The sequence below is a fragment of the Bos javanicus genome, chromosome 16 (genome assembly GCF_032452875.1).
Source record: "Bos javanicus breed banteng chromosome 16, ARS-OSU_banteng_1.0, whole genome shotgun sequence".
Lineage (NCBI taxonomy): Eukaryota > Metazoa > Chordata > Mammalia > Artiodactyla > Bovidae > Bos > Bos javanicus.
In genome coordinates this window covers 23,350,104-23,363,289 of record NC_083883.1, presented here as the reverse complement: position 1 = coordinate 23,363,289, position 13,186 = coordinate 23,350,104, and the positions used below count along the sequence as shown (strand labels likewise).

Genomic DNA, 13,186 nt, shown 5'->3' with positions numbered 1-13,186 from the left:
AGTCCAGAAGATGGAGAGGCTTAGAGTTACAGGACAGAGTACTAGAGAGTTCCAAGATTGTCAGGGCTCTGCAGAAGGCCCTCTCAAATCTTTAGCAGAGTGTTTATCATCAGATATGTGTAGGAAAAGTAAGAGCCACCTAAAAGGAACAAGCACTGGGGCGCAGAGAGGGCTGGGAAAAGGCTGAGTTCCCACTAGTCAGTGTGTAAACCTCACAATCCAGTATCAGCTAGGGTCTAAAGGAAGCTAGAGGGGCTATAACCATATCACACAGTGAATATTTCAGAGCCCCCTCCCCCTCAAAAAAATCTATCAGGGATAAAGACGATCATTTCATAAAGAAAAAGAGGCCAATTCATCAGAGGAACATAATCGTCTTACATGTTTATGCATTTAATAACACAGTCTCAAAATACATAAAGCAAAACCTGAAGCAATTGCCAAGTGAAACAAATTCACAGTTACAGTTGGAACTTTCAATCCTCCTCTCTCAATAATTTATAAAATAAAGAGGCAGAAAATAGGTAAGGATATAGTATATTTGAACAAAAATATCAACCAACTTGACCTGACTGATATGTATAGCACATGCCACCTAACATGAGCAGCATGCGTGGTTTTCAGGGGTACACAAAACATTTTTTAAAGTCACAATAAATTTAAAAGGTTTCAATTCATATAAATAATACTTTATTAACCATATATTAGAAATGAACAGCAAAGATCTTTAGAAAATTCCCAGTATATTGAAACAAAATAACACAATTTTGAACAACCCAAAGGTTAAAGAAGAAATCAAAAGGGAATTTAGAAAGATTTGACCTGAATGAAAGTGAAAAGACAAAATATAAAAATTGTGGGATGCTTCTAATATAAAACTTGGAAGATTTATAGCACTAAAGGAGTGTTTTAGTTGAAGAAAATATGAGAAAATTTTAATGACCTTGGCTTTCTTATGATTGCTTAAATATGACTTCAAAAGCAGAGTATAAATTTAAAAAAATGAATAAACTGAACTTCATCAAATTAAAAACTTCTACTCTTTGAATTACACTCTAAAGAAAATAAGGCAAGCCATGGATTAAGAAAATATTGGTAGAACATCTATCTAACAAAGGATTTTTACCCAGCATATATAAACAGCTCTTACAATGCAATAAGAAAAACAGCCTAATAAAACACACATGAAATATTTGAACAAAGATATCGTCAAAGAATTTATATAGATTGCAAATGAGCATATAAAAATTGCTTTAAGAAAAAGCAAATTAGAAACACAAAGTGTTATACTATATACCCACTAGAATGGACAAAATTTTTTAAAAAAGACTGGCCATACTGAGTACTGACTAGGATCCGGAGAGCAACTGGAACCCTAAAATTGGAGCACAGTAGCAGTCTGGGTTCATAGAATGGGAGCTCTGCTGGGACCAGACAGCCTGGATTTTAGTCTTCACTCTTGAGGCTTTGGGAAAGTCTGTATTCCTTCTGTCACTATTATCAAATACCAGTAAAAACTGGTTCTGTTTACTTCATCAAGCTCTAGTGATGATCAGGTGAGATAATGGGAAACCACTTTGTAAACATGGGGTAAAATGTTATTTGGGCTTCCCTGTTGGCTCAGTGGTAAAAAATCTGCCTGCCAATGCAGGAGCTATGGGTTCAATCCCTGGGTTGGGAAGATCCCCTGGAGGAAGAAATGGCAACTTGCTCCAGTATTCTTGCCTGGAGAATCCCATAAGCATGACAAAGAGCTGGACACAACTGATCGACTGAGCACACACGCACTCATGTTATTCTTTCAAAAATAAAATTAATGTGAATACATACATAAACATATTTTTAAAAAGGCAATTTAAAGAAAACGATAATGAAAATATCATGCTAAAATCTTTTCATGATTTCTCATTGCTGTTAAGCTAGTTTAATTATTGTAAAATTTCAATATTCAATTACTTACAAGGCCTCCAAATATTTACAAAGAATTTGACAAATAATACACAGATGTTTGACTAAATTAATGTTGACCATTAATAAGATCACACTACTATCTATGGTGCTCAGTATGTCAAAAACAAGTCAGTAAACTGTTGATATTTCTTAATATTTTAATAATTATTCATCAAATCAGAACTAGACAGTAAAAAACACTTTTTATAAAGACATTACTTGCATATTAACACATCAATCTTGATTTAGTCCGGTAGCTTTGTAAGAATCCATGACTTTAGTTTCTCTAGTTCCGCTTTGCTTAACTCATGGTAAACACCTGGGAAACTATGAAACTTTGTGCTCACTCCTAGAGATTTTAACATTGAATTTGTCTCTTCACCCCAAGAATGAAGAACTAACTCATCTGCAGTACCATGACACTGAAATAATTCAGGAAGAACACCGTCACTTTTCTGAAGAGCCTAGAGAAGAGGATATAAACATGGAGAAGTTTAAGAAATTCATTTAAGAACAGTGTATATTCTTGGAAGTCAGGGAGGGCAGAAAAATGTCAATTTAACCAAAGCTTCAGGGGAAAAAGCAGTAGTGGCGGTGATGTCCGAGGTATATATTGATGGACTAAGCTCAGGAGCTTAACTGGTTGATAGCACTACAACTGCAGTTGTGTGGGACCTGCATTTACTCTGAAGAGGGCTGTTTTAAAAACAGTCAAAGCATTTCCTGAAGAAACCTTGTGTCTTGGGAAGACAACCCTTTTCACATAGAGTGGAGAGAGGGAGGAACACAAGGGAAAAATGGCATTCTTGTTCTCGTTTCTGTACCTGCTGGTTCTACTCCTGGTAATGAGGGTGTATCACTATTATATTCCATTCATAAATTAGGAATAATGCTGCAAAATAGGTGTCAGCCATGTAACTTATTCTTTGGTTTGATTAAGTCATAATTAGCAAACCTAGCTATAATCATCTACATTTTTAATATGTATACAGGATGCATATATATTATATACATATTTTTTATCCTTTCCCCTTTGAGACTTTGATTAACAATACTCTTTGTACAAGGCATTTCCTAAACAAGAATGACCAGGTGGGATTAATCAATATAGCTCATTTGCCCATGAATTCCCAGGAATGCTCTGTGAAGCAACCGTTATTGTGTAATTATCAATGTTGTTTTAGTTTCAATGTGTGAATGCCTTATTTTTTTTCTTCTGTTTTGCTTTTAAAATCTGAAACTTACCTGGTAAACAGCAGATGCTTTATTCAGAAAACTAGACAGAGCAAATACTCCTGCCACATCTTGATGATTTCTATATGCTAAATGCATTGCCATGCACCCTCCCATAGAAAATCCTCCTACAAGAAGCAAAAATTCACTTATCAGTAAAATCAGAATAATGCTAATTTGGAACAAGATATAGCTATGCCAATCTTCCATAAATATCTGGAGACCTAAAAGAGATTCAATGCAAAAGAAAAATTTAGCCTACTTTACATCTTACCAAAAAAGACCTGCCATGAGTAAATAACACTATTCCATCTACGTCATCACTAGTAAAATAATTTGTTATAAAAGGAACTAGAATTGCACAAAGAAATAAATAAATCTGGGTCATCAAGTAAAAATATTTATCATAATTAAAAATATATGAGTCATAACACAAGTGTTATTTACTTAAACATCTAATGTGTACTTATATTTTGTTAATACTTATAGGAGTACTCACACTACAATTAATAACATGCCCCTTTTTGTCTTAGTTGTCAAACTATAAGCTAGAGTTTTTCATATAACAGATGCTTAGTGATCTTTGAATTAGGAAGGATGATCAAAAATTTGGTGAGCTAGTATCTTTGTATTATCTTTGTATTATCATATTATTTTGGGAACTAACTTGTGATGGTACAATTAAAACATATATACTTATATGTACTTTTAAAAAAGCTTGGAAAAAACTTATTCACTTAACAAAATTTTATTGTCTTTTATGAGCCAATCACTGTCATTGGAGTGACACTAGTCACTGGAGATAAAACAAATTAAAATACATGGATCCTTCTGTACGGGGAGAAAAGAGATACATCACAAAATGTGGAGATGGGGACATGACATGACACAGCAGAGAGAGTGGCCCAACTTAGAGATGTAGTGTGATATTCCCTAGCTTGACTGAGAATTAAAAAGACATCTCATGATTAAAAAGAAATCTGCATGTTATAGACAGCAAGCCTGCAGGAACATAGTTTTTATTTTTGGAGAAATTCAAGAGCGTAAATAATACTTTTGCCAAACGTACCTAAGCAAAATATTGAATGTGACTAGTGTGACTGAGGAACTAAATGTTAATTTAATTTTACCTAGTTAAATTTGGAGTTTAAATACTCACATATGGCTAGGGGCTATGCTATTGGACAATGACGTTCTAGATAACCTAAGCTGCATACCAATGATTAGAAAAAAAACTTCAAAATTCATAAATTGAGCAAAAATGAAACTAATGTTTCATTAAGAAAATAATGTACCCTAAGATAATTAAATTTGATATTTAAATCTAAAGTGGTAAAGATCTTAAAAAAGTCATACAACGACAAAATAGGTTGGTAAGCAAAAATATATTTAAAAATTATTATAAAAGAACACCTACTGAGAAAATTTTACACCTTAAATGCACCCAGCCCATTTTTATTAACTAATCACTTTATGTGATTTCAGAGTTCCTTGATGGGTCCAATCTAACAGCAATAACAACAAAAACTAAAAAGAAAACACTTCCTCACATATGAAATGTCATTATCAAAGGCATCCAAAGACATTTAACCTCAAGTTCAATTCTCACAATTTATAATGAAGAAAAATGTACTCACTGAAAATTTATTATTTTAAGATTCAATCTAAGTCCCTTATCCATTTATAATCTTGTGAGGTAGTCTGCAATTCCTCACCAGTGATCTCTGACAATAGTCACTTTTAACATTGTGGACACCAGTGTGAAAAGGGACTTTGTGCATTTTTTTCTTCTGATAGAAGAAAATTTAACACAAAGGACTAGTTATTTGAATTCATTTTCCATCTAAGTGTCTAAAATGCAATATAAAATATACTGTTCAATGAGTAAATACGAAATAGTAAACTCATTGTAGGTAATACTTATAATGTATATTTATAGTTGCTGGCAAAGTATTAAAATGTCAAGAGTTAACATTTCAACATACATTTAAGATTAACAGGCTGAATAAAACATGTTAAAAAATAATAAACCTAGCTTTTATGAACTCTTTAAATGAAATAAAACAGTAACAATATATAAAAACTACACTGGGAAAACCAAGCTAACTTATCTGAAAACAAAGTTGGGGGCAAGGGGATGGGGAACTTACAATTCAAGTTTATCATCAGTTGAACAGGATTTTTAAAATGCAGTAAAATCCACCCTACATTCAAATTTCAACAATTTTCCCATTTGATTTATATATAATTATTCTTCAGACTGAACTGTGATAAAGTTTCAAAAATTTGGGAACATATAAATTATGCCAATCATATTTGTATATTTTCTCTTATATAAAGTTTATAGGATAAATAGAATATTTATCATCTTCTATGGAAAGCTATTAAAACAGCAATCCCAAGTCTTAAAAGTTCTGATGATTGTTGCTGAAGAAACACAAGTAAGGATTTCCCAGGCAAGAATACTGGAGTGGGTTGCCATTTCTTTCTCCAGATCTTCCCAACCCAGGGATTGAACCCGGGTATCCCGCCTTGTAGGCAGATGCTTTACCGTCTGAGCCACCAGGGAAGTCATTCAAGACATATATATGTTGAAAGAAGGTAGAAAGATGCTATCACTTTCCAGTTTTACCTCTAAGATCATCAGAAGAAACATATATAATGTCAGGAAAGTGAGCCTGGAAATTGTAGGGCTAGGTTTCATCTTGGTAACTGCAACCATCCCTTCATTTTAGTTTTAAATCTTTTTTTAAATTAATATGCTAATACATGCCCACTGAATAAAGTATTTCCATCATATCAAAATAAAGAAAATGGGTTACCCAAAATATCATTACTCATATATAATTCTGACATGTTTTAAAAATTTATTTTAGCAGTTAAACTCACTCTATATGTAAATTTTATACCTTACTTTCTTGTAATACTGATTTGAATGTCTTTAAACAGAGTTATGAAATTCTGTAATTATTTTTTTATTCATTGAGCACACACTAAATATACCAAGTGCCTTCTAAATGTGTATATACAGTATATATCAGTTACATAACATTCAATTGTATTAACTAACCATTATTGCCTTAACTACTTTCCTCATAATGGGCTTTTACAGCATCCATGTAAAATATTTAGGTGTAATTCCAGAAGCATATGATTATCCATGCTTCAATTCTGCTAATACGCTCATATTATAAAAATTCTTATAATCTGGTCATTATCATTTGTCAGATTCTATACATCCTAGATCAAATTTAAACCTAAATTATGTCAATTTTCTCTTAACAACAAATTATCACCACCTAGTGGCTAAAAAAGGAATCTCATTATGGGACAAAGTTTCTGACTTAAGTCAATAGATCTGGGTTCTAGTCCCAACTCCATTTTAGCCAGTAATCTCTTTAAATTTTACTTTCTTCTTATCTGAAGGGTGAGTAATCATTTTATATCTTACCTATTAGAAGGATCAAGAAAGATACTATATGAAAATGTGTACTATTTAAATACTTTTTAGTGTTAAACTGAATTTTAATAATTTTCTCAGAATGCAGGATCTGAATCCAGGTTTCCTGAATCCAGGAACAACTATGATGCCAAATTCAGAAAGTAATTTAAAAGTCACTAATTACTGCTTGTGTTTCCCCTAATTTTCACCACACACTCTGAAGAATTATATGTGGTATAAATATATAAAAATACAGTTTCTTGTATCTGATATTCTTAATGTGCAGGATGAGGATTCATGAGTGTCTCCAAGGAACACATTTAAAGATTTGGCGCAGATCCTCCTATCGAACCAAAGTTTATTCTTTCCATTAAGAAAGAAATACATTCCCACTGATGAAAATAAGCAAACAAAGAATTTCTTTTCTCAGCTAAAACCTGCAGTTGAGTGCAGGGTCCTCAAGTGTAACCTTACAGCCTGTGTTTCCGAAGTCTTGAAACACTGTGCTGGTCTCTCATTCTACTGGATCTGCGGCCTCTTCCCCGGGCCTTCAGCCTCCACATTGTTGTCAGTGTGTTCCTCTTAAAATGCTCATCCGACTGAGTCATTCTCTGTATGTAACTCAGTAATCCTAGCAGTTGAAGTGTACACCACACTAGTAGTTCCTGAGACATTTTAACGTGTCCCTTGTTTTCCTTCATGAATGTGTTTCCCTTCTTGTTTACCAGCCATATTCTCATTCATTTTTTAAAACTCGGTTGGAAATTATCTCTTCTAAGAAGCAAGTTTTTGTGTTCGTTCCTCACTGTTCATACTATATACCTTGTAAATACTTTTACAATAATACTTGGATTGTATAAAACACTTTACTTTTGTTATCTCCCTCATTATAATGTAAAGTTTTTGATTCTTTTTTTTTTTTTGGTACTCCAGCACTTAAAAATTCTATGAATAATTTGGAAATTAAATTTAGTATGAGAAGCATTATTTTTGACCTGACTAAGCTGTGTAAACTACTGGAAAAGGGGTATATCACATACCATAAAAACATTGTTTTTAAACTAAATTTAATATAGTAAAATACCACTAATCAAAATAAAACCAGAAAAAAAGAATGGGCTGCCACTTATTCAAATACACAGAACAGTGTTGTTTACAAAACTATACTGGTTAAAACCACAATCCCAGAGACAAGGGTTCCATGAGGACACAGTGTATGATATTAAATCTGAAGTTTTATCACATACTAAACAAAATTAATAAGGGTAATAATTTTGTACTTATTATCTTCATGTTTTCCTCTTTAATCCTTTAATTTTCAAGTTTTTTCTTAGAATTCATTAAAAAAAATAACCTAACCTCACTGTGTTGTTCATATATGTGTTTCCCGTGTCTCAAATGCTTTGTTCTTTTTAATAAAAATGACTCAGCATCTCAAATGCACTTTTGACTTCTCATTGAATACCTCCTAGATAAAATGTTAAAAATAGCATTTAAATCTTAAACAATCTATGAGCAATGAAAACCAGCATGTATACCATTAGGGAAAAAGAAAACAGCTGGTAGGGAAGGGACACGGAGCTCCTTGAGAGTCTCCCAAGGGCAGCAGCGGGCCAGTACATTCTTCCTGCTGTGTGGAGAGACAGCAGGGCAGGTGGGATAGAGTGGCTAACAACAGCATCATCACCACACCCCAGGCGTGTTTCTAAGTACTTCACAGGAACTGATTAATTGAATTATCACAACTCTGTAAGTACTATTATGATCACCCAAGCCCAGAGGTTAAGGACACTCACATAACCACAAAAACAGGCACTGGATCTAGGATTAGAAACTTGCAATTTGAGTGCACAGCCCAAGTTCCTAACCATGTTAAACTGCTGTCAGCTGCATTAGTGTGTTCGCAATTATGATATTTATAACTTGAGAAATGCCTGTACAAACATTCAAATACATAACGATAATGCCTCATGTACCACATTTTGAAATGAATTGAGAGTTCAGTCAGATCAATAAGACAAAAAGAAAAATAATAATAACTACAAGAGAAAATCTGACACGACTAGAATGCCATTTCTCTAAGCATCAACAGCCAACTCATGTGAAGAATCCAGCATATGAAAAGAAGGCAATATAACAGGTGTTTTGTTTTAATAAAGGTTAAGAATTACATATATTTTGACACACATGTTTAACTCTATAGAAATGCCTCAAAGATTTATTTTCATTGAATGGTTAAATAACTAACAGTACAGGTAACAAAGACCAACAACCTTGGATCCACACTTCGGTGTCTCTTTCATATCTCAAGCTATCAAAGAGGCTTTATAGCGCTTGATAGACTCACCTCACAAATTCTAAAAATTTTTTCTTATATTCATATAAGTGCATATAAATTTCCTATTACATATATATTTTGTAATGAATTTCAAATTTTATACTTTAGTAGTTTATAACTCTTCTAAAATGAAATTTGTTGTTAAAAATTCAATGGAGCTATGATAAAATATCGATCATATTACTAACTGCTTAATAAATAAGATCATCTTTTAACAAAGTTTTCTTGGAACTTCAGAAAATAATTAAAACCTTTCATGATATAGTAGAAAGAAACTAAAATAAATTCTAGATGAATCAAAGAATTACAAATTTAAAAAACATTATGGAAAAGTCAGTAGAAAATCTATTTGAATATTTACTCAAATTCTAGAAGAATAACTTCTTAATCTGAGAAGTTATTTGGAAAAACCAGATAACTAAAAACAGCTTTCTCATGTCAGAACATAAAAAACAGAATTAAAAGGAAAATAAATTAAGTGTAAATTAATTGCCACTTTTTACTTATTTTTAGCAAAGATTTTTCAAGACAGTATCATTCAGCAAGGTATAATAAGATGGATATTCTAATAGAGGTGGGAGAAGCATCAACAGGTACAGTGTTTTCGTGAAAGGAATTTGACAGCATGTATTAAGAGTTTTACAAATATTCATATAAATGTTCAGTTAAACAGAAGAATCATGGGCTTTAAAATGAAGTAAACCTAGATTCAAAATTCTTATCAACTCTCTGACCCTATAACAATCCATACATAGTCTCTTTTCAAAAATGAGTAAGACGAAATAACTGATGGATACGGGGAAGGGCAAGGAATAGGGATGGGGGAAAGGACAAGCAGGTAAGTATCAACCGTTACAATTCAATGGGATACATTCTTTAACACACGCACATTAAGAGCACTAAGTGTATTTTCTACTTATTCACACTGTCCTCGCAGTACTTCAGTATCTTACTATCCTATAAACATAAATTCAGGAACTGGTTCTTCCATACCCAACTTTTTATCTCCTCCCTTACCCCTTCTGTGGATTAATTTCCCTAAAGCACAGTTTTAATTAACTATATGACTCAAAGACATACTTAAGTCATTGCTCCTCAATCATCTATAGAATAAAGGATAAAAGGGGACTCAGAAAGAATTTATTGAGATTGTAAAATGAGCCAAGTATTTGACAGACACCATCTTCCAGTAAGGGACTTCCCTGGTGGCTCAGACAGTAAGGAGTCTGCCTGCAATGTGGGAGACCCGGGTTCGATTCCTGGGTTGGGAAGATCTCCTGGAGAAGCAAATGGCACCCCACTCCAGTATTCTTGCCTGGAAATCTCATGGATGGAGGAGCCTGGCAGGCTACAGTCCATAGGTCGCAAAGAGTCAGACACCACTAAGCAACTTCACTCACTCACTCAGTCTCCCAGTAAAATAGATACTGTATCATTATTCCCACTTTACACATGAGGCAGCAGAAAATCAGTGCAGGTTATTAAGTGATGAACCTGCTAGGCAATGGTGGGCTTCCGATTTGAACTATTTTTGTCACTATGCCATCATGCTCTTCCAGCTGTTAGTCACACTATGAGATCAACAGGTATTTTCCAGTCACACAACAAACTTTCTGCTAAAATTGTCTAACATCCAGACTACAACAAGCACTACTTTTTCTACTTCGATTTTACCATTCATATCACTCTCTATATCTAGACATCCATACTACAATAGTTAAAATTTTATTTGCACATCCTAAAATCTCATATATCTTTGGCACTTTTTTCTTAAATTGTTCCCTAATAGCTCCAAATACTTATGACTTCTTCATCTAAATTCCAATTACTTAAATCATCAGTTTACTGCAGATCATGCCACTGATTATAATAAATGTTCAGTTCTGTGCCAGGCATTGCAGTGGGTGCTGAGAAATAAAAATAAATATACATGATCATTCCCTTTGAAGAGCGGCCAGTTATGTATCTTTAGGGCACTTGTCAAGGCTAGTTGGCAGGACAGTTATTACAAGTACCTCATGGGCTCTTCTAGGTTGTAAGCAATTGGGGCACATAGATCCTGTTACCTGTGTCTCTTTGAGCATTCGACTTAATGCCTGACACACAGTACTTAGAAAATGTTTGCTAAATGATCGAAGGACAGAATCTGTTATACACTCATGTATCTTGAGTTCTATCTTGTAACTGTTTCATGATGCCCTAGACTGAGCTGGTACCCCTTTACTAGGTTCTTCGCAGTACTCCTATAATGTTCTATATCCATCTCTGTGACATGGTGCTAAACACACAAACAGTTAAACACCGATGAGGAAACAAAGGCCCAGCAAGGTGATGTTACTGGGCCAGAGGGCCAGTTGCTTTCAACTAACAGAAGTGAATACTGAAGCCAAGACAGGAAAGAATGGATTCCATCCATTATGTCACATTGCTTCTTAACTCAAAGAATAGCTTAGTACTTCAATAAACACAAAGGCAGTTTATTAATTTGCTCAGATCCTATCTATACAGGATTTCAAAGTGCATTCTAAACTTATTTACAACATGATGGTGGTGGTTTAGTCATTAAGTCATGCTGACTCTTGCAAGCCCACAGACTATAGCCCGCCAGGCTCCTCTGTCCATGGAATTTCCTAGGCAAGAATACTGGAGTGGGTTGCCATTTCCTCCTTCAGGGAACCTTCCCAACCCAGGAATGAAACCCATATCTCTTGCATCTTCTGCAATGGCAGGTAGATTCTTAACCACTGCACTATCTGGGAAACTATGAATAGGTCTCATATGATATATAAAGTGCTCCCAAATAATGTTCCAAGTAAAATTCAAAGTATAAAATTAAAAAAGTGAATCAAAATATTTAAATTGCCAACATCTAAAAATCTTACCTACTAATATTCTGTTCTTCTTGATGCCAGTTTTTACTTCATCATCAATCAAATCTGTAAGCACCTGACACATTACATCAATTGATTCAAGGTGCTCTGGGCAGTCATTTGATATTTTAAGTCTGTCAAACCATACATTGGAGATTCCTCCTCTCAAAGGAGTATATGGCCTGTTTAAAATCAAAAAAGAAAAAAAAATTAAAACATTTTTTAATTTCTAAAATATTAGTGCTTTGAATTAAATTTCTTTAACGTTTTAAAAGTTAAAGAATTCATATTAAAGACATTTCCAAGCATATCTTAACTTTCCTATACTTAAACATTGGTTCTATTAACATTTATTAATGCCAGTTCACCATAGTTTCTCCATCTTTTGAGTTTCATACTCTCCAGAAAGTCCCAAAGAAAAAAGGATAATTATATTTGGTATATTGTGTGTGCATGCTATTTTTTCCACTCAATTTAAATGATTAATCAGGTCTACTATTTCTTTAAACTTCTGCCTTGATATACTTTAAAAGTGTAAGGATCAATATTTAAGCATTCACAGCTAAATAAATAATGGCTGTCCATGCGAAAAGTCAGGCCTCAAGAGCAGAAAATATGATTCACCAAAATGCTTTTAAACGATGGTTAGTTTGTAGCACAGAAGTCTGAACGCTGAGTTAATAATTTAAAGATTTCTTGATTACATCCAGGCAGATTATCTTTACAATAGGGGTCTTCAGGTTGTTTTTTATTTTTATTTTTTTGTTTAATATATCTATCTTTAATTTTATTTTATTTTATTATTTTTTTTACAGTTAGTCCAATTCATTTTTTTAAATTTTATTTTATTTTTAAACTTTACATAATTGTATTAGTTTTGCCAAATATCAAAATGAATCCGCCACAGGTATACATGTGTTCCCCACTCTGAACCCTCCTCCCTCCTCCCTCCCCATACCATCCCTCTGGGTCGTCCAAGTGCACCAGCCCCAAGCATCCAGTATTGTGCATCGAACCTGGACTGGCAACTCGTTTCTTACATGATATTTTACATGTTTCAATGTCATTCTCCCAAATCTTCCCACCCTCTCCCTCTCCCACAGAGTCCATAAGACTGTTAAATCAGGACTTAGAGCTATTTTATTTTTAAATCTTCTCAGAAACCTTGAAATGAAAGAATTTAATGGGATACAAATATTCACTGGAAGTGCTCTTCATACAGATATCCCAGCACTGTCTGCAACACTCAATCTGGGTCTCAAATTGAGTGCTTTGTTGGACTTAAAAAACACTCTATGTGATAAGATTCCCTGAGCTGGGTGTCTTGTTGAACAAGATTGATCTTATAAGATG

At 33.7% G+C, this 13,186-nt stretch overlaps 1 protein-coding gene across 1 annotated transcript in view; it reads right to left on the bottom strand.

Annotated features, from left to right (window-relative positions):
* Positions 1–372: 372 nt before the first annotated feature.
* LYPLAL1 (lysophospholipase like 1) overlaps positions 373–13,186 on the bottom strand; it is a 31,357-nt gene continuing 18,543 nt past the window's right edge. The window contains exons 3-5 of the mRNA XM_061382221.1: positions 11,846–12,015; positions 3,196–3,311; positions 373–2,414 (exon numbers count right to left, since the gene is read on the bottom strand). Of these exons, the coding sequence (XP_061238205.1) occupies positions 2,196–2,414; positions 3,196–3,311; positions 11,846–12,015 (505 nt within the window). The 3' untranslated portion in view covers positions 373–2,195. The remainder of the gene's footprint in view (positions 2,415–3,195; positions 3,312–11,845; positions 12,016–13,186) is intronic.